The sequence below is a fragment of the Schistocerca gregaria genome, chromosome 1, assembly GCF_023897955.1.
Source record: "Schistocerca gregaria isolate iqSchGreg1 chromosome 1, iqSchGreg1.2, whole genome shotgun sequence".
NCBI lineage: Eukaryota > Metazoa > Arthropoda > Insecta > Orthoptera > Acrididae > Schistocerca > Schistocerca gregaria.
In genome coordinates this window covers 826,152,872-826,175,437 of record NC_064920.1, presented here as the reverse complement: position 1 = coordinate 826,175,437, position 22,566 = coordinate 826,152,872, and the positions used below count along the sequence as shown (strand labels likewise).

Genomic DNA, 22,566 nt, shown 5'->3' with positions numbered 1-22,566 from the left:
GGCATGCCATTCTACACCACAGGTGCGAAGTACCTTCTGCCGCAAAACTGACCTGAGGTCGCTCTCCAAAAGGCCGATCTCCAAGGCTGGTGAACCAACAGCCTGTTTGGCCAGGGTGTCAACGCGTTCATTACCTGGAATGCCAACATGACTCGGAGTCCACCCAAAGACCACAGAGCGGCCACAATGGGCAAGAGTATGGAGGGATTCCCGGATAGCCATCACCAGACGAGAGCGAGGGAAACACGGATCGATAGCTTGTAAACCATTCAGGGAGTTACTACAGATAACGAAGGACTCACCTGAGCAGGAGCAGATATACTCTAGGGGACGAGAGATGGCGACCATCTAAACAGTGAAAACACTGCAACCAACTGGCAATGTTTGTGGGGGGGGGATTGTGGGATTAAAGGGACCAGACTACTATGGTCATCGCTCCCTTGTTCAATAAAAACTAAAACCACCCGAAGAGAATTAAAAAAAAACGAACAGGAAAGACAGCAGATGAAACAGGACATGAAATACTCTGACAGAGACCAGACAAAACAAATTAAAATACACAGTGTGACGGTGGTTGGCCGACCGTAGAGAAAAAGAGGAAAATCCAACCACCAAGGACACTTTAAAAACTCAGTTTAAAATCAGAGGCTAAAAGCCAGAATCAACGCTAAAAAACTCAGATTAAAGGATAAAAACCACCTGCCCGAATAAAACACAAAACCAAGTCCACCATGGCAGAGTCATCTGATAAATGAGCAGAGAGCGTGTCAGGCATTGCAAAAGTCTGCCTGAGCACGGTTAAAAGGGCGCACTCCGACAGAATATGGACCACCGCCAAGGACGCCCCACAACGACAAAGAGGGGGATCCTCACTACACAGTAAATAACTGTGCGTGAGTCGGGTGTGGCCAATGCGGAGCCGACAAAGAAAGACTGAGTCCCTGCGGTTAGCTCGCATGGATGACCGCCACACAGTCGTAGTGTCCTTGACGGCACGGAGTTTGTTAGGCGTGGTCAAACCGCGCCATTCAGCATCCCAAAACAAGACAACTTTGCGGCGTAAGACTGCCCGCAAATCAGCCGCCAGGAGGCCAATCTCCAGAGATGGTGCACTGGTGGCCTCTTTCGCCAGGCGGTCAACAGTTTCATTGCCGGGTATACCAACATGGCCTGGGGTCCAAACAAAGACCACAGACCTGCCGCTACAGGCGAGAGTATGCAGGGACTCCTGGATAGCCATCACCAGATGAGAACGAGGGAAACACTGGTCGAGAGCTCGTAAATCGCTCAAGGAATCGCTACAGATAACGAAGGACTCACCTGAGCAGGAGTGGATATACTCTAGGGCACGAAAGATGGCGACCAGCTCAGCAGTGTAAACACTGCAGCCAGACGGCAACAAACGTTGTTCAGAATGGTCCCCTAGAGTTAGTGCATAACCGACTATACCAGCAACCATCGAACCGTCGGTGTAGACAACGACAGAGCCCTGATACGTGGCCAGGAGGGAACAAAAGCGGCGTCGGAAGGCCTCTGGAGGGAGTGAGTCCTTCGGGCCATGTGCCAAGTCGAGCCGAAGGCAAGGGCGAGGCACACACCATGGGGGTGTACGCGGCTGCACGTATATGTATGCACCTGGTTTACCTAACACTTCAGCACAGCGACTGGATCGGTAAATCACTGGATCTCAATCCAAGAGAAAAGTCTGGGTGGAGGCATTGTTACACGGCATTGGTTCAAATGGCTCTGGGCACTATGGGACTTAACATCTGAGGTAATCAGTCCCCTAGAACTTATAACTACTTAAACCTAACTAACCTAAGGACATCACTCACATCCATGCCCGAGACGTACACAGTATTGCCGTGGTATCTTCTGAGGGGGAGGAGGGGTGGTAGCTAACTGATTGTACGAAGTCTTTGCTTTGGTTGGGTGTGGGATTGAAGGGACCAGACTGCTAAGGTCATCGGTCCCTTGTTCCACGATAAAATCACACGAAATAAAAACTGTCAGTCGTTAAAAACGGAGAACTGAGACAAGGGACGACACAAGACAAGAAAGACAGACAAAGACCAGACAAACAGAACTAAAATCACACCGAGTGTGAAGGTGGTTGGCCGACCATGAAAATAAGGAAAAGCCAACCACCATCTACATCTACATCTACATCTACATCCGTACTCCGCAAGCCACCTGACGGTGTGTGGCGGAGGGTACCCTGAGTACCTCTATCGGTTCTCCCTTCTATTCCAGTCTCGTATTGTACGTGGAAAGAAGGATTGTCGGTATGCTTCTGTGTGGGCTCTAATCTCTCTGATTTTATCCTTTTATGAAATTAAAACCCACAGTTTAAAACCACAGGCCAAAGGCCCAAGTCAATACAGGAAATAAAAGGACAAACACTCAAATCATACGATAAAAACCCCCTGCCCGAATAAAACTCAACACGAGGTCCGCCATAGCAACGTCATCACATAAAAGGGCAGGGAGGGTATCAGGCAGCGCAAACGTCTGCCTGAGTCCTGTTAAAAGCGGGCATTCCACCAAAATGTGGATCACCATCAGAGCTGCCCCGCAGTGACATAGCGGTGGGTCCTCCCGGCGCAACAAATGGCCGTGCGTCAGCCACGTGTGGCCAACGCGCAGCCGGCAGAGGACGACAGAGTCCTTCCGAGAGGCCCGCATGGAGGAGCGCCACACACCGGTCGTCTCCTTCACCGCCCGAAGTTTGTTGGGCGTGGGCAGGGTGCGCCACTCGTCACCCCAGGCACCAAGCACTTTCTGGCACAAAAGCGACAGGAGATCACACTCCATAAGGCCGAGTTCCAGAGCCGGTGAACTCACTGCCTGTTTAGCCAGCGTGTCAACCCGCTCATTGCCCGGGATGCCGACATGACCTGGGGTCCAAACAAAGACCACGGAGCGGCCGCAACGGGCAAGAGCATGGAGCGACTCGTGGATGGCCATCACCAGACGGGAACGAGGAAAGCACTGGTCAAGAGCTCGTAAACCACTCAGGGAGTCACTACAGATAAAAGACTCACCTGAGCGGGAGCGGATATACTCTAGGGCGCGATAGATGGCAACCAACTCGGCAGTGTATACACTGTTCCCGGGTGCCAGCGACTGTTGCTCACAATGATCCTCTAGAGTAAGAGCGTAACCAGTGCGACCAGAGACCATCGAACCGTCGGTATAGGCCACGGCAGATCCGGGAAACTCGGCAAGGAGAGAAACAAAGCGGCGGCGGAGGGCCGGAGGAGGGACAGAGTCTTTCGGACCCTGTGCCAAATCCAGCCGAATGCATGGTCGACGCACACACCAAGGGGGCAGACGGAGATTGGCCCGGAAAACAGGCGGGAGAGGAAAAAACTCAATCCCACACAGTAGAGCCCGGATGCAAACCGCGATCGTACACCCTGACCGGGGCCGCCTGTCTGGAAGATGGACGATCGAGTGCGGGAACAGGAGACGGTAGTTGGGATGCCCTGGCAAACTACAAACGTGGGCAGCATAAGCGGCCAGAAGTCTGTCGCGCCAGATCCGCAATGGAGGAACACCAGCCTCCACAAGTAAGCTGTCAACAGGGCTTGTCCGAAATGCTCCTGTGGAGAGTCGGATCCCGCAGTGATGGATGGGATCCAGCAATTGCAATGCTAATGGCGATGCCGAACCATAAGCCACACACCCATAATCAAGGCGGGACTGGATCAGCGCTTGATACAGCCGGAGAAGGGTGGACCGATCGGCACCCCATCCGGTGTGGCTAAGGCAACGGAGAGCGTTTAAATGCCGCCAGCATGTTTGTTTAAGCTGCCTAATATGAGGCAGCCAAGTCAACCGGGCATCAAATACCAGTCCAAAGAACCGATGCATCTCTACCACAGCAAGAGGTTCACCGTCAAGGTAGAGGCGTGGCTCAGGGTGAACCGTGCGACGCCGGCAGAAATGCATAACGCAGGTCTTAGCGGCCGAAAACTGGAAGCCGTGCGCTACAGCCCACGACTGCGCCTTTCGGATAGCGCCCTGCAGCTGGCGCTCAGCAACTGCAATGCCAGCGGAGCTGTAGTAGAGGCAGAAGTCGTCTGCATACAACGAAGCTGCGACGGACGATCCCACCGCCTCAGCGAGCCCATTGATCGCAATTAAAAACAGGGAGACACTGAGGACAGACCCCTGTGGGACCCCGTTCTGGACCCGGGAGGAACTATGGGACGCAGCAACTTGCACGCGCAAGGAACGAGACGACAGAAAACTCTGAATAAAAATCGGGAGCGGGCCCCTAAGACCCCACCCATGAAGTGTGGCCAGGATGTGATATCGCCAAGTCGTATCGTACGCCTTCCGCATGTCGAAGAAGACGGCAACCAGATGTTGGCCGCGTGCAAAGGCTGTACGGACGGCAGACTCTAGGGAGACCAGATTATCGACGGCAGAGCGGCCTTTACGGAACCCACCCTGAGACGGAGCCAGAAGGCCTCGAGACTCGAGGAGCCAACTCAACCTCCGGCTCACCATACGTTCTAGCAACTTGCAAAGAACGTTGGTGAGGCTTATGGGGCGGTAGCTGTCCACCTCCAGCGGGTTCTTGCCAGGTTTCAACACGGGGAGGACGATGCTTTCTCGCCATTGAGACGGGAACACACCCTCAACCCAGATGCGGTTGAAAACATCTAGGAGGCGTCGCTGGCAATTCACAGAGAGGCGTTTCAGCATCTGGCTGTGGATGCGGTCTGGCCCAGGAGCCGTATCAGGGCAAGCAGATAGTGCACTCTGGAATTCCCAGTCGCTGAAAAGAGCATTGTACGACTCCGCGTGGCGCGTGTGAAAGGAAAGCCTCCAACTTTCCAACCGCTCTTTCCGGGAGCGGAAGGCCAGTGGGTAATTCGTAGATGCGGAACACTGAGCAAAATGCGCTGCTAACCGGTCCGCAATCGTGTCGGAGTCAGGACATACCACTCCATTCAGCGAAAGCCCAGGGACAGAGACAGGTGGCCGATAGCCATGGAGTCGCCTAATCTTAGCCCAAACCTGCGATACAGAGGTACGGACGCCAATGGTGGAAACATACCGTTCCCAGCACTCCTGCTTCCGTTGGCGAATAAGGCGTCGGGCACGGGCACGGAGCTGTTTAAAAACGATGAGGTTCTCCAAGGACGGGTGCCGCTTATGGCATTGAAGAGCCCGCCGGCGATCTCTAATCGCCTCTGCGATCTCGGGCGCCCACCAAGGCACAGTCCTCCGCCGAGGGGACCCGGATGAACAGGGAATCGCAGATGCCGCCGCAGAAACGATGCCAGTGGTGACCGACTGAACCACCGCATCAATGGTGTCATGGGAAGGAGGTGCGATAGTGGCGAGAGAGGAGAACAAGCCCCAATCAGCCTTATTCAGAGCCCATCTGGAGGGGCGTTCAGAAGAGTGACGCTGTGGTAGTGACAGAAAGATGGGGAAATGGTCACTACCACATAAGTCGTCATGGACACTCCAGTGGATGGATGGTGAAAGTCCGGGGCTGCAGATAGAAAGGTCGATGGCCGAAAATGTGCCATGGACTACGCTGAAATGTGTCGGCTCTCCCGTGTTTAAGAGGCAGAGGTCAAGCTGCGAGAGAAGAGTCTCGACATCTCTACCCCGGCCAGTAATCGCGGCGCTACCCCACAGGGGGTTATGGGCGTTAAGGTCGCCCAGTAACACAAAAGGAGGAGGCAGTTGTGCTATCAATGCAGCCAACACATGACGCGAGACATCACCATCTGGCGGAAGATACAAACTGCAGACAGTAATAGGCTGAGGCGTCCACATCCTTACAGCGACAGCCTCTAAAGGTGTGTGAAGAGGTACACATTCGCTGTAGACAGAGTTAAGGATGTAGACGCAGACTCCACCAGATACCCTCTCATAAGCTGCCCGGTTCTTGTAATAACCCCGATACCCACGTAGGGCAGGGGTCCGCATTGCCGGAAACCAAGTTTCCTGTAGGGCAATGCAGAGGAAAGGGTGACTGCTGATGAGTTGGCGAAGCTCAGCAAGGTGGTGGAAAAAAGCGCTGCAGTTCCACTGGAGTATCGCTTTGTCCATGTCCGAAAAAGGCTGAAGGGGCCGAGGAGGCAGATCACGCCACTGGGTCACCTGCTGCCACCGATGGAGGACCAGTACAATCTGCTTCCATGGTGTCTGAGGGTCCGGCGAGATCCAGGTCCTCAGCCGACACCCGGATCTCCACCTTATCCTCGGACGCAGGGCCAGTAGGGAGCAGTGGGGTGGATGCCACCGCGTGTTCCTTGGCCTTAGAGGTCTTCTTCTTCGTCTTGTCTCTCTGGTCCTTGGGTTTCATTGGCTGGGAGGGCTCCAGTGAGTCTGTCTCCGGGACGGAGGAGGAGCGGGAAGCCCTGCGGCCAGCCGCTGGTCTGCTTTTCTTCCATTGGCTGACGTCACCCTTCCCAGAGGCGGAAACCTGGGAAGGAAGGGACCCAAGGGACCCTTTCCGTGCTATTCGAGCCGGGGAAGTTTGAGGCTTCCCCAGCTTAGAAGTGGGGACTGATGTCCCCGATGGTTGGGGGGTTGCTGCTCCTGAGGCAGGTAGTGCAGGAGCAGCAGGGAGTGAAGTGCCCCCCACCATCAAGGGGGCAGGTGTAGCATTCCGGCTCTGAGAGGTGGCAGTCTGAGGGAGAGCTAATGGGGCCATAACAGTAGTAGCCGCGGCGTAAGAGGCAGTCATTCGAACAGGATGGAGGCGTTCAAACTTCTGCCTGGCCTCAGTGTATGTCAGGCGCTCCAGGATCTTATTCTCCATGACATTGCGCTCTTTCTGGAAGATCCTGCAGTCCGGCGAGCAAGGCTAGTGGTGCTCTCCGCAGTTTACACAGATGGGAGGCGGAGCACATGGAGTATTGGGATGTGATGGGCATCCACAATCTCGACATGTGAGGCTGGAAGTACAGCGGGAAGACATATGCCCGAACTTCCAGCACTTAAAGCACCGCATCGGGGGAGGGATAAATGGCTTGACGTCACAACGATAGACCATCACCTTGACCTTCTCAGGTAAAGTATCACCCTCGAAGGCCAAGATGAAGGCACCGGTGGCAACCTGCTTATCCCTTGGACCACGATGTACGCGCAGGCCGAAGTGAACACCTCGCTGCTTTAAATTGGCGCGAAGCTCGTCATCGGACTGCAATAGAAGGTCCCGATGGAATATTATGCCCTGGACCATATTAAGACTCTTATGGGGCGTGATTGTAACCGGAACATCCCCCAGCTTGTTACAATCGAGTAACCGGCGGGACTGGGCGGAGGACGCCGATTTGATCAAAACCGAGCCCGAGCGCATTTTGGACAAGCCCTCCACCTCCCCGAACTTGTCCTCTAAGTGCTCGATGAAGAACTGAGGCTACATGGATGTAAAGGATTCACCATCAGCTCTCGTACACACCAGGTAGCGGGGCGAGTATGGTTCGCTGGCATCCTTAGTCTTTCGTTCCTCCCATGGTGTAGCCAGGGAGGGGAACGATTTGGGGTCATATGTAGTTGTATTGTATTGAGCCCTGGAACGCTTAGAAACTGCTGGCGGCTGGCCGCCAGCAAGAGATGATGTACCACGCTTCATTGCAGGTCATCCGCCCTGATGCCACCTACTCCAACCAAGGGCCCTCCCCACGGGCGCCACCCAGCATCAGCAACGACCACCTGGCAAGATGGCCATTGCCGGGAGTCCCAATGCCCCAAGGAGATAGGCATCTACTCCTTGGCATACGTGGGGAGTTAACGGCGCTGGCATCAGCAGAGCGATCCCTGTGTAGTCAGGGGGCTACAACCAACAGGGTACATGGCGGCCCCACCACAACGGACTGGCTACCGTGCTGGATTTCAGGTGATCTAGTCCAATATCGTCATTGGCGCATAAAGCGACACAGCATAGCAGACTGCAATAAACTGCACCCAAGAACAAATCCACGCCCAAGAGATGGTAGGTGAGCGGGACTGCTGAGCGATGACGACAAACCTGGCTAGAGATGGTAATGCATGATGGACACATCGCTCCTTGTAAGGCGCCCTTCCCCAATCGGCTTGCTCTTCGGAAAATTTAGAAGGATGGAGGTCAAACCCGTTAGGGGACCATCTCACAAGGCCAAAACGTTTGAGACACCTTTTAGTCGCCTCTTACGACAGGCAGGAATACCGTGGGCCTATTCTTACCCCCGAACCCACAGGGGGGCAACTGGCAATGAGTGTTGTTCATAATGATCCCCTAGAGTAGCATAACCGACACGACCAGAAACCATTGAACCGTCAGTATAGACAACTTCAGAGCCTTGAAACGTGGCAAGGATTGAAAGAAAGCGGCGGCGGAGGGCCTCAGGAGCGACCGAGTCCTTTGGGCCCTGTGCCAAATCGAGCCGAAGGCACAAGCGGGGCACACACCACAGGGATATATGCAGAGGAGCCCGGAAAAGAGGCGGAAAACAGAAAACCTCAAGCCCTGAGAGAAGAGCTCTGATGTGAACCGCGAACGTACACCCTGACCGGGGCCACCGTTCCGGAAGATGGATGACCGACTGAGGGAACAGGAGACGATAATTGAGATGTCCGGGGAAGTTACAAACGTGTGTAGCTAAAGTGGCCAGTAATCGCTGGTGTCGGAACTGCAATGGAGGGACACCTGCCTCCACAAAGGTGCTGTTGACAGGGCTTGTCTGGAAAGCTCCAGAGACGAGCAGATCCCGCTGTGAAGAATGGGGTCCAACAACCACAATGCAGAAGGGAATGCCGAATCATAAGCCAGGCTCCCATAATCTAGATGGGACTGAATTAACGCCTGGTACAGCTGTAGAAGGATAGACCGATCGGCACCCTAACTGGTGTGACTCAAGCAGCGAAGAGTGTTAAGATGATGCCAGCACATTTGTTTAAGCTGCCGAATATGAGGCAGCCAAGTCAACCTGATATCAGAAACCAATTCCAAAAACTGATGTGTTAAGATACAGATGTGTCGATAGGGTACATTTGTTGTGAACAAGCCTTAATTTTTTTTTTTTTTTGTTTGATTAATATGACTTCTGTCAACGATATTTAATATACATCAAGTCATGGAACAAACAACATCAAATGTTTTCATCGTGTTAATGTCTAATGTTGTACCAGAAAGTGATGACTTGCGGAAAGCATTAATTTTTTGATTTCATTTGAAAAAAAGTGCTGCAGTTGCATTGAATGCTTGTCAAGGCATATGGTGATCATGCTCTATCAGAAGCAACATGCAAAAAATGGTTTTAAAAGTTCAGAAATAATGATTTTGATCTACGGGATGAAGAACGTGGAAGACCACCCAAAAAGGTTCGAAGACGCCAAATTGCAAGCAATATTGGATGAAGATGATACTTTGAGTCAGAAACAAATGGCAACAATGCTAAATGTTGCACAATTTCTGACCGTTTGAAAGCTATGGGAAAGATCCAAAAGTGTGGAAAATCGGTGCCACATGAATTGAATGAAAGAGATGGAAAACCGAAAAACCATTTGTCAAATTTTGCTTCAAAGACATGAAGAAAATCAATGTTGCATTGAATTGTTACTGGCGATTAACAAGGGATTTAGTTTAAGAATCCTAAACAGGAAAAATCATTTGTTAATCCGGGACAACCATCAACATCGACTGCATAACCAGATAGATTCGGCAAGAAGAAAATGCTGTGTGTTTTGTGGGATCAGAAAGGTACAGTGTATCATGAGCTTCTAAAACCTGATGAAACTGAATACTAACCGCTACAGACAACAAATTATCAATTTCAACTATGCATTGATCGAAAAAAAAAAAAAACAGAATGGGCCAGAAGACATGGCAAAGTAATTTTTTTACATGACAATGCACCTGCACACAAAGCAAAACTGGTTCAGAATACAATCTAAACACTTGGCTGGGAGCTGCTACCCCACCTGCCGTATTCACCAGACTTGGCCCCTTCTGATTACCATTTGTTTTCATCAAACGGACACGCATTGGCTGACGAACACTTCAATTACTACAAAGAAGTCGAAAATTGGGTGTCTGATTGGTTTGCTTCAAAAGATGAACATTTCTATCGGCGTGGTGTCCACAAATTGCCAGAAAGGTGGTCAAAATGTATAGAAAGCAATGGTCAGTACTTTGAATAAAATGTTTTTACTTTTCAATTCAAAATTAGTGTTTTGTTTTCACAAAAAAAAAAAAAAACTCATTTCATACCAGTACACCTGGTATAGGCAGAAGTCGTAAGCATACAAGGATGATGAGACACATGTTCCCACTGCCGCAGCAAGCCTATTAATTGCAATCAAAAAGAGGCAGACACTTAAGACAGATCCTTGCACATGGAAGGAATGAAGCGACAGAAAATTTTGTATGAAAATTGGCAGCAGACTCCGAAAATCCCAACCATGAAGTGTAGAGAGGATGTGATGTCACCACGTCGTATCGTACGCCTTCCGCATGTCAAAAAAGGCAGTGATCAAATGCTGATGGCAGGCAAAGGCCATACGGATGGCAGACTCCAGGCAGACCAGATTATTAGCAGCAGAGCGGCCCTTACGGAACCCACTCTGCGGCGGAGCCAGAAGGCCCCCGAGACTCAAGTAGCCAACTCAACCTCCGGCTCACCATACGTTCGAGCAACTTGCAAAGAACGTGAGTGAGGCTAATGGGGCAGTAGCTGTCCACCTCCAGTGGGTTCTTGCCAGGTCTCCTTGCGGTACCCCATTCTCCTGAACTCCGGAGGAACTATAGGAGGCCGTAACTTGCACATGGAAGGATTACGACACTTTCCTGCCATTGCGACGGGAACTCACCCTCAAACCAGATAGGGGTGAAAAGATCTAAGAGGTGTCGCTGGCAGTCCACGGAGAGATGTTTGAGCATCTGACAGTGGATGCGATCTGGCTGGAAGCTGTATCAGGGCAAGCAGCTTGGGCACTTTGGAATTCCCACTCACTGAATGGAGCATTGTACGATTCAGGGTGGCACGTGTGAAATGAAAGGCTCCGACACTCCAACCGCTCTTTCAGGGAGCAAAAGGCCAGTTGGTAATTCGCTGAAGCGGAATTCTGAGTAAAGTGCTCGGCTAAGCGGTTTGCAATTGTGTCTGAGTCAGTACAGATTGCCCCATTCAGTGAAAGGGCAGGTACGCGGACGGGGGTCGGATAGCCAAACCTGCGATGGAGAGGTATGGAGGCCAATGGTGGAGACATACTTTTCCCAGCACTCCTGCTTGCGTTGGCGAATGAGGCAGCGGACTTGCACACTGAGCCAATTTAAGGCGATGAGATGTTCCAATCAGGGATGTCACTTGTGATCCTGGAGTGCCCACCTGCGATCTTTAATCGCCTCTGCGGTCTCCGGCAATCACCAAGGCACAGTCCTCTGCTGAGGGGACCCACAAGAACACGGAATGGCAGATTCTGCATCACTAACGATGCTAGTGGTGACCAAGTGAACCACCGCATCAATGGCGCCATTGGAAAGAGGCTCAATAGTGGCAACGGAGAACAAGTCCCAGGCTGCCTTATTCATAGCCCATCTGCAGGGGCACCCAGAAGAGTGACGCTGTGGCAGCGACAGAAAAATCCGAAAGTAGTCACTACCGCACAAGTCGTCAAGCACACTCCATTGAACAGATGGTAGTAGGCTAGGGCTGCAGATCAAAAGGTCAATGGCTGAATACATGCCATGTGCCACACTGAAATGTGTGAAGGCACCATTATTTAAAAGAGAAAGGTCGAGCTGCGCCAATACTTACTCAACACTGCTGCCTCGGCCTGTTGCCACTGAGCCACCCACAGAGGGTTATGGGCATTAAAGTTGCCCAGTAACAGAAAAGGTGGCGGCAATTGGGCTATCAGCACAGCCAGGACATCACCATCAGGTGGAAGATGGAGACTGCAGGCAGTAACAACCTGAGGCGTCCACACCCAAACAGCAACAGCCTCTAAAGGTGTTTTTAGAGGGACAGACTCGCTGTAAAGGGAGTCAAGAACGTAGATGCAGACGCCACCACATAATCTCTCATAAGCTGCCCGGTTCTTATAACAACCCCAGTAGCCACAGAGGGCAGGGGATCGCATCGCCGAAAACCAAGTTTCCTGAAGAGCAATGCAGAGGAAAGGGTGAAGGCTGAGAAGTTGTCAGAGCTCAGCAAGATGGTGGAAAAAAACTGCTGCAGTTCCACTGGAGGATGACAATGTCCATGGCTGAGAAAGGCGTGAAAGGGCCAAGGAGGCACATTATGCCGCTGGATCACCTGCTGCCACCGATTGAGTACCTGTGCATGTGACATCCATTGTGTCAGAGTCCAGCCAGATCTAGGTCCTCAGCAGACGCCAGAATCTCTACGTCGCCCTCAGACACAGAGCTTGTAGGTTGCGGTGGGGTGGTGCCACCGCAAGCTCCTTCACCTTAAAGGTCTTCTTCTTGGACTTTTCTTGTTGCTCCAAGGGTTTCACTGGCTGGGAAGGCTTCACCAATTCAGTCTCCGGGATGGAGGAGGATCGCGAAGCCCTACGACCAGCTGCTTGTGGGCACTTATGCCACTGCCGAGTGTCATCCTTTCCACTCGTGGAAACCTTGGAAGGGAGGGAACCAAGCAACCCCTTGTGAGTGAGAGGAGACAAAGAAGTTGGACACTTCTCTGGCTTAGAAGTGGGGACATACATCCCCGATGGGTGGGGTGGTGGTGGTGGTGGGGGGGTGGGGGGGAGTTGCTCCTGTGGCAGGTGGTGCAGGAGCAACAGGATGGGTAGTGACCCCTATGGGCAAGGGGGCTTGTATGGCTTGGTTCTGAGAGGTGACGAATTTGCTGAACTGATGGAGCTTTCACTGTTGTCGTAGTGGAAGCATATGAGGAAGTCATGCGCTCAGGATGGAGTCATTCATATTTCCTCTTAGCCTCAGTATAGGTCAGTTGGTCCAGGGTCTTATATTCCATGATTTCTCTCTTTCTGCAAGATCCAGCAGTCTGGCGTGCAAGGTGAATGATGCTCTCTGCAGTTGACACAGATGGGAGGCAGGGCATATGGAGTATTGGGATGTCATGGGTGTCCGCAATCTCGACATGTGAGGCTGGAAGTACAGAGGGAAGACATATGGCTGAACTTCCAGCACTTGAAGCACAGCATTGAGGGAGGGATATAGGGCTTGACATCGTAGCGGCAGACCATCACCTTGACCTTCTCCGGTAATTATCACCATCTAAGGCCAAGATGAAGGCACCGGTAACAATCTGATTATCCTTTGGACAACGATGAACATGCCAGACAAAATGAACACCTCAATGCTCTAAATTGGTGCGCAGCTCTTCACCAGGCTGCAAAAGTACGTCCCTACGGATATAATACCCCTAAAATATTTAAACTCTTATGGGGTGTGATGGTAACTGAAACATACCCTAACTTGTCACAAGCAAGTAACCTTTGTGACTGGGCAGAGGATGCCGTTTTTATCAATACTGACCCAGAGCGCATTTTGGACACACCCTTCACCTCCTCCAACTTTTCCTCTAAACGTTCTACGAAGAACTGAGGCTTTGTTGACATGAAAGACTCCCCATCAGCTCTCTCATAAACTAGGAACCAGCACAAGTAAGTGTCACTGCCATTCTGAACCTTACGCTCCTGCCATGATGTTGCCAGGGAGGGGAACGATTTAGGATCGTATTTCTGAGAGTTGAATTAAACCTGAGAGCGCTTAGAGACTGCTGGTGGCTGGCCAACAGCAAGAGATGATGAACCATGCTTCATTGCGTGTCATCCGCCCTGATGCCACCCACTTCGACCAAAGGCCCCTCCCCACGGGCGCCACCCAGCCTCAGCAAGGACCACCTGGCAGGATGGCCATTGCTGGGAGTCCCGATGCCCCAAGGAGATAGGCATCTACTCCTCGGCACACGTGGGGAGTTAACCCGCAGGCATCAGCAGAGCAATCCCTTTGGTGTCAGGGGTCTACAACCAACAGGGTACATGGCGGCCCCATCACAACAGACTGGCTACTGTGCTGGATATTAGGTGCAAGGAATTCCATGGCCGTCGTCTCTGCAAAAAGCAACACTGCACAGTGCATGGTGGAAATCGCACTCAGGAATGCATCCTCGCCCAAGAGATGGAGAACGACCGGGACAGTAATGCGAGGACGAGAAAGCTGGCTACAGATCTCTATGCACGATGGACACAACGCACCATGTTAGGTGCCCTTCCCCAATTTGCTCACTCTTCGGAAGAATTTGGACATATGGAGGTCAAACCCAAGAGAGGCCCATCACATACAGGCTGAAACGTTTGAGACTCCTTTTAGTTGCCTCTTACGACGGACAGAAATACCACAGGCCTATTCTAATTCCGGAACCCGCAGGGGTCCACAACACTTTCCTAAACAGTTAGAGAGATGTACTAAGAAGTATAAATAAATCTTAATCTCTTTTGCCCATCCCAACATACACACTATCTATCAATAGGCTCTACTGTAAGTCTGGTAATGTTGTAAGAATACTAAACCTAAAAAAATGTAAGAAGAGGGCTGAAATATTGACACAGGGATGTATGGCTGGCTTAAAAAAAACCTTTATCAGTCGGCCATACTAACACATTAAGGAAAATTAGACTGGACTCTACCAAGGACATCGTACTACTGATGGCAATGGTAAAGAGAGTTACACTTAAAATAATTCAAGGGACACCATATTTCCAATGAAATATGTCAAACAGAACTTCACCATCTCAGTACATAAAAACTGATGTGATAGGACGGATCATAATTTTAGGCCACTGACTATAGAATCTCCACTGATGCAGCTGTTTGAGTATATCATGCCATCAAATAGTATTGTACGACATTCATATTTTTTTAAAAAAGAGGCAAGTTCAATGGTGGCTTTGTAGGAGAGCTTGTTGCACAGCCAACAACAAAAAGAAAAGGTTGTCCTGAACCCACTGAACAGTGGCCAAGGAGAGCTGCTTTGTCTCTAGTATCCAGATTTGGTAATGTTACATTCGCTCCATCTATCCTACACTATCTGCTGAGAATAAATCATCCTGTAACTAATGGTTTCTTCTTGTGCAGAATGCATTTATGGATGCACCCAGCTTTACCCTCACTTCATGTAGAGCTTTTTCTGCATTGGAGGACCATACTTTCTTGGTTTTCTTTTTAAGAATGTAATGGAAGATCCTACTACTCAATTCTGTAGCCCTCGAACAGTCAGCAAGGCCACAGAAAAAAGCATTCTACAACATACTGGTCGTCTGTTCTATTGTTGGGCAGTAATGTCGCATCTGGCATTAACAGATATTTTATTTCTCCTTTTAGGCAATTTTGGTCAATTGATATGCAGTTTCCATTTGTTTTATCTGTGATGCAAAGGGGTCTTTCTCAGGAGTATTTATCCACTTTCCTAGATATTTAAACTTTTCCATCCACGCGATTTCCCCCTTCCACCTCATACCTGGTAAGATATTTGGAGTGACCTCCATAAAGTTCAAAAAGGCTTATGATTCAATTGACTAAATAACTCTTCTCAAAATAGGGTAAGAATCTGGCTTTTACAGATGACTTTGCAGTTTTTTCTCTGATTCGCTAGATGCAACTGTGGAGCAACTGACAACACAGTCAGCAAAGGGAGGATTTCAGATTAAGTCTGGAAGTAGGGAGGCGAAACAAGTAATTTAAAGAGAGTAACAGTTCGCAGGTCAGACAGCAGATGACTACTTCCATGGCTCATCTGTGATGATAAACACTTCACCCAAAAATGATCTGCACCAACCTAATTAAAAGCTAAGACAATAACAGAATAAATAATGCCTTTTAACTGGGAAATTAATAAGAGTAAAAATGAGAATGTTTAAAACACTTAACATTAGTAAGAGTGACAATAGTAAAATAAGGTGAGAGTAACGATCAGGCAATACGTGGGCGGATGCACTAGTGTTCCTCAGGGCTCAGCATATGGTGGACGTGTCCCTTTGTCAGCTGTCCCAACCATGAGCTGTTAAAAGTTGAAGTATTAAAAACTCTCTGTGAAAGTATAAAAATCTGTTCATCTATTCTTTTGCAAAACAGATAGTACCAAGGTTAATGAAACCTTAAGGTCTTGTCTTCACTGGAGCAGGTGGCTGGCAGAGGAGATAGGTTCAAAGGGGGCCGGGGCCCAGCATGCAGTGGGAGACAACTCAACACTAACCATCCAACCCCATCTGGAAATGAAAACAACATTCTTGGAGGAGACTAAGAACCAAATTACCTGTCCATATATCATCTGCCAATATTGAAACCTAATCCCCCTACAAGCCTGGAGAGCCAGAAGACTAGGGTGTTCCACCAGGATGTGAACTACTGTCTGTAAGGTTCTGCAATCAAAATATGGGGGTGGTTCAATAAACAAGGTAAAACTATTGTACGCGCAAATAATGTTGACATCCGGTGTAGTGGCTGTTGGGAGCAACTGCAACAGCATTTCCCATTTACAGCCACTCCCATCAGCCAGTATGCCGAATGTCAATTTTGCTTGCACAATCAGAATGTCTCAAGCTGGTATGACCAATGCAGAGCAACACAGGACGATGGATTCCTTTTGGCGAAATGGAAAGAGCACCATGCAGCCAGTCTCCTTGGAAATGTAGAGTTTATTAGAGGTAGAGGTAGCTCACAAAATTTTGCTTCGCCGCCAACTGAGTAACTGCCTTATTTACATTTACAAATCTGCACCCAGAATTGTCAAAGTGAATTTGGATTAATAACTACTTTTCTTCTGAGTGCCACGGGGTCAACACCCATTGCATGAAAAAAGAATCTGATAAATCAGATCATTAAGAAATTGCTGTATGGCAGGGATTATAGTGAGCAAGACATGGATAGTCACTGCTGAGGAGGTAAGATCTCCACTGTGACTTTGATATTGGAGTGCAAAAAAAATGTAACTAATTTACACTATCTATGGATACTTTCAATATTTAATGCTGCACTAACGATGCCTATTCATTTAAGCTGCCAGTCAGTGTCACAAAACAGGTTTCATGACAGCCAACATACAAACACCAAACATTCACAACACACTTGCCTGCAGCTCCATGTCCCAAACCATACTTAGTTTTATCTGTTTCCAAAGACAAATTATTTTCTCACACATCACATGAAAATTCTGTGTTCCTGTCAGCGAAAGATTTACAGCTCATATGCTACATTTGGCAGTATTAGTTCTTTAGCATTGTCAACAGCCAAATCCATTAACTTCTATTGTTTCGAGCTAACAAACTGTCAGGAGGAGAGTAATCAAGTCCACTCAAACACTGCGTATCTCCACGCAAGGAAACAAAGAACTAACCACTCACTAATTAACTAACACATGGAATAATCTACCAGTGCAATGACATACAGTATACAAATAAAACATAATATTCTCTTTGACACAGCTGTCCAAGAAGGTAGATGCTGACAGTGTTTCTGCATTTCTTTTAAAAAACAGCTAACGTGCAAAACATTTCTGCCGGTACGATGACATAGTACTTACTCTGTGATGTCATTTATATTCAGATGTGGATCATATGGGCCCTGAAAATAAAAAATTCCGTCACTTACACAATGCAGAGGTTTAACCTTGGGACGAAACCTAACTATAAAATACTATTTGTCCCTACGAAACACCTTTACAGTACGCGAATCATACGCAAGAATAAGTTTACCTCTATCGTTATATCATCTTCAGAGTCTTGTTCAACATCTTCTTCATGTAGCTCTATATCAAACACTCCAGCCATCGTTTCTAAAAGTTACATTGATACTTCTTGACAATTCGGCGAAAGCATCAAACTCAATATGTTTCAGTATACGGTACAGGACCAGCGTCAACACAGTGTCGCAAGTGAATTGTATACCAAAAACTGTGTGCACCTGAAAACGTGAGACTTGAGGATGAACACAAGCGGCTGCACTCCTTTGGACCATATGTCTGTGTTAGAACTACAAATATCGATAAATTGAAAACTTCGTACCCTGACTTGGCATATCTATCAGTTTTTTTCTGGCCGATATGACTATTACTTCCGACACACTTTGTGCTTTTTTTTATTTTGGTGTAACATCTACATTACAATATATATAATTCAGTATTAACAGTGAAAAGACCAAATATGTTGTATGTAAGAGAGGTAAACTGTGGAAGTATAGAAATGTAGCAGGACATACCATGTAAATTGCATGTCTTAAATATAAAGGTTTAAAATATTGTGTTTTTTTCTCTATCGGAAGATGTATATTGATTTAATTTATGATTTAACCACATACGTTTCGAATAGAAAGAGGGGGCGAAGCCAAAGATGTTTATTGACGTCGAGTGTGATATTTTTGAATACAAACATTGGATATGTTGTGATTTTGGAGGCGCGAAGTATGCGAGACTTTAGTAAATCAAAATCTGTGTTGTGTTACTGATTTCTAACGTATCGAAAATGACAAGCTTCTTGAAGAGCCCTAGTAGCTACTGCGAATTCAAAGCCAGGGGCAGGGATGCAGCTTACCGATTCAAGAACGGTTCACCTCAATTTAAAGAAGTGCTTCGAATGGTTAGTACTGTTTGACAAACATTAACTTCCACATATGCATGGTTAAATTGACGTGGGTCTGCTCTACAGTATAATTTGGTTCCTCCTGATTAATGTATAATTTACAGTACTTAGATTCTGCGTTATAAACGAAAATTCATTTACTGTAGCCTACGATTTGAGCAAGATAAACCAACGGTAACAAAAAAAAAAAAGCACCGTACTAGAATAGTACTTGTTATCTGAAACTGTATTTTCACGTTCGGGTACTGGTTATCTGAAACTGCCTTTTCACTTTAACTTTTCGTTGTGGGTATATGTGTTTGTGATCGCCAATATATCGCACCCCGGCATGAAAAGTGCCACCAAGACGAAGAAAGGCAATTTTAGTTTGTCACTGAAAAATACAGGCGTAGTGCCCCAACACGCACGAAAAATATATTGAAATTTGCTGCCAACCATATTTACTTGGTATTTAAAGGGAGCTTATACTCTTTCAGTATATCTTTCACAGAATTAATTTTTCTCAAATATTGCATTTTTTAGTTGCCATTGTTCTTACCAGGGTGCAATATGATATTCCACATGTTGCAATCGAGTTTTGCTTATGTTGGTTATATTACAATTACAAATATACGCATTTAAGAATTCTGCCAAAGTTGATTGTGTGTATAAAGTTAGTCAATCAACAGAGATTTAAGCAACTTGCACTAGAAGTCGAATTGCCAGCTTTGATTGCTCATTGAACAGTAAATACAGAACTCTAGTAGCTGGAAACCAGGGCACACTTGTAAATTTGATTTGATGAAAAACCACAGATGTAATAATTTATGTATGAATCCAGTGACAAATCAAGAAGACACTATGAACACTAGCAAAATGGGAACTAAACCTGTCTTATTAAAATGACAGATATGCACAGCCAGCAGCTTTGTATCTGGCCATCTTCCCTCGTTTTCTCTAGGACAAAATTTTATACATATACAAGAAGTAGCAGTATATTAATACTGTACTAGGTCTTTGAATTCTCATTTCTTTCATAATGAGACAATTCTTCTTGTGTATTAACACTATTAATATGCTACAAGAACACTACAACAGCAGAAAGTGCTGCAGTAAAATGTCTGAGGGAGAACTTCAGATACTTAAAAAAATTAAAACATGACTTTTTTTTAAAACTAAAACATGGAAAAATTTACACATCCAATTCAGAGGAGACTGTTCACAAATAGTGAAAGATGGATATGCATCAGTCATAGCAGCCTTACCTAAAAGTTTCTTTTGCACTAAGAAACCCCCCAAATGCAGTTGTGGTAGTCATTTCAAAATAACACTATTCTCACAGTGTGTGCCCTGCTGGCTAATCTAAGACAAGCCATGAACCTGCCTACCTCTTTACCCTAGATACTTGCAGGTAAAGAAATCATACTTTGTGTGAGGGGAAGCAGATTATATTACAAAATTTTGTATGCCTTGATGTTCAGTGTTGGGGTAGGTACTTGGAGGGAGTGTATCTCACTGTGACATGTACCCTGAGAGGTCTCCAACTGCTTTCTCCCCCCCACACTGCCGCAAAATTGTATATTTTTGTGTACATATAGTATTTACCTTACCGTTAAAGTTAATAAGCCCTCTGGTCCATCTAAATCGTAATTTTCTATTCCACCCCCCCCCCCCCCCACTGAGTTTGATGGTATCACTTGGTATATCCTTCAGTGAGAGTGGAGGCAGAGAGTGCACTTGCACCACAGATATCTCTTGCAGGAAGCCTCTAGCTGTGTCCGCTTGTGCACTGGCATCCATTTCCTTTAGCTGACCAGCTACCTGTGTTTTATCTCACTTCTGATCAAAGTTGCTCTCTTGGAGATTTCAACACTGTGGACAATGTCGAAGATTCTGTAGCTAACCATTCTCCTTTTCTTGTTAAACAACATTTTAATTGAAGGTGCGAAGGACGGATAACAAAGATGGAATGAGCACATCTGGTTGCTAGAAAGAATCTGGAACCACAACACCCCAATTCAGTAGTTAACCTTTCCTCCAAACCCCCTCTCCCAATCCGAAACCTCTGTCCTATCGAAAGGCCTCACCTTCAGCCCCACTCCCAGATTCAACCAAACAGCCCTCGTCGAAGATTTACTGTCCTACACTCTTACTCTCTGCTGGAAATATCACTTTTCCACGAAGAGAAATAATCCTACTCCTAATGATCCAACTCACCAAGACACAATCCAAATTGAACCCTGCCTGGAACAGTTCCATCCTCCGTCACAGCGGGACCCACCTCCTCTTCCTCAAAATCACCCTCTCCAAACCTTCCAGGAATTTCTGACTTCCAGCCTTGCCTCTCAATCCTTCTTAAAAAATTTAATCCTACTCCCAACACCACCACTGCTGAAGCCCAAGCTATCCGTGATCTGAAGGCTGACCGATCCATCGTCATTCTTCCGGCGGACAAGGGTTCCACGACCGTGGTACTTGATCGTCGGGAGTATGTGGCTGAGGGACTGCATCAGCTTTCAGACAACACCACATACAAAGTTTTCCAAGGTAATCCCATTCCTGATGTCCAGGCGGAGCTTCAAGGAATCCTCAGAACCTTAGGCCCCCTACAAAACCTTTCACCTGACTCCATCAACCTCCTGACCCCACCGACACCCCGTACCCCTACCTTCTACCTTCTTCCTAAAATTCACAAACCCAATCATCCCGGCCGCCCCATTGTAGCTGGTTACCAAGCCCCCACAGAACATATCTCTGCCTACGTGGATCAACACCTTCAACCCATTACATGCAGTCTCCCATCCTTCATCAAGGACACCAACCACTTTCTCGAACACCTGGAATCCTTAACCAATCTGCTACCCCCGGAAACCATCCTTGTAACCATTGATGCCACTTCCCTATACACAAATATTCCGCACGTCCAGGGCCTCGCTGCGGTGGAGCACTTCCTTTCACGCTGATCACCTGCCACCCTACCTAAAACCTCTTTTCTCATTACCTTAGCCAGCTTCATCCTGACCCACAACTTCTTCACTTTTGAAGGCCAGACATACCAACAATTAAAGGGAACAGCCATGGGTACCAGGATGGCCCCCTCGTACGCCAACCTATTCATCGGTCGCTTAGAGGAAGCCTTCTTGGTTACCCAGGCCTGCCAACACAAAGTTTGTTACAGATTTATCGATGACATCTTCATGATCTGGACTCACAGTGAAGAAGAACTCCAAAGTTTCCTCTCCAACCTCAACTCCTTTGGTTCCATCAGATTCACCTGGTCCTATTCCAAAACCCATGCCACTGTCCTTGACGTCGACCTCTATCTGTCCAATGGCCAGCTTCACTTGTCCGTCCACATCAAACCCACCAACAACCAACAATACCTCCATTATGACAGCTGCCACCCATTCCACATCAAACGGTCCCTTCCCTACAGCCTAGGTCTTCGTGGCAAACGAATCTGCTCCAGTCCGAAATCCTTGAACCATTACACCAACAACCTGAAAACTGCTTTCGCATCCCGCAACTACCCTCCCGACCTGGTACAGAAGCAAATAACCAGAGCCACTTCGTCATCCCCTCAAACCCAGAACCTCCCACAGAAGAATCCCAAAAGTGCCTCACTTTTGACAGGATACTTTCTGGGACTGGATCAGACTCTGAATGTGGCTCTCCAGCAGGGATATGACTTCCTCAAATCCTGTCCTGAAATGAGATCCATCCTTCACGAAATCCTCCCTACTCCACCAAGAGAGTCTTTCCGCCGTCCACCTAACCTTCGTAACCTCTTGGTTCACCCCTATGATATTCCCAAACCACCTTCCCTACCTTCTGGCTCCTACCCTTGTAACCGCCCCCAGTGTAAAACCTGTCCCATGCACCCTCCCACCACCACCTACTCCAGTCCAGTAACCCGGAAGGTGTACACGATCGAAGGCAGAGCCACGTGTGACAGCACCCACATGATTTACCAACTGACCTGCCTACACTGTGAAGCTTTCTATG

At 48.1% G+C, this 22,566-nt stretch overlaps 2 protein-coding genes across 2 annotated transcripts in view; one reads left to right on the top strand and one right to left on the bottom strand.

Annotated features, from left to right (window-relative positions):
* Positions 1-17,981, bottom strand: part of LOC126271682 (ribosomal protein S6 kinase beta-1) — a 201,082-nt gene extending 183,101 nt beyond the window's left edge. The window contains exons 1-2 of the mRNA XM_049974171.1: positions 17,701-17,981; positions 17,529-17,569 (exon numbers count right to left, since the gene is read on the bottom strand). Coding sequence (XP_049830128.1) covers positions 17,529-17,569; positions 17,701-17,775 — 116 coding nt within the window. The 5' untranslated portion in view covers positions 17,776-17,981. The remainder of the gene's footprint in view (positions 1-17,528; positions 17,570-17,700) is intronic.
* A 373-nt stretch (positions 17,982-18,354) lies between these two features.
* LOC126271666 (uncharacterized) overlaps positions 18,355-22,566 on the top strand; it is a 40,268-nt gene continuing 36,056 nt past the window's right edge. Inside the window, exon 1 of the mRNA XM_049974170.1 lies at positions 18,355-18,579. Coding sequence (XP_049830127.1) covers positions 18,466-18,579 — 114 coding nt within the window. The 5' untranslated portion in view covers positions 18,355-18,465. The remainder of the gene's footprint in view (positions 18,580-22,566) is intronic.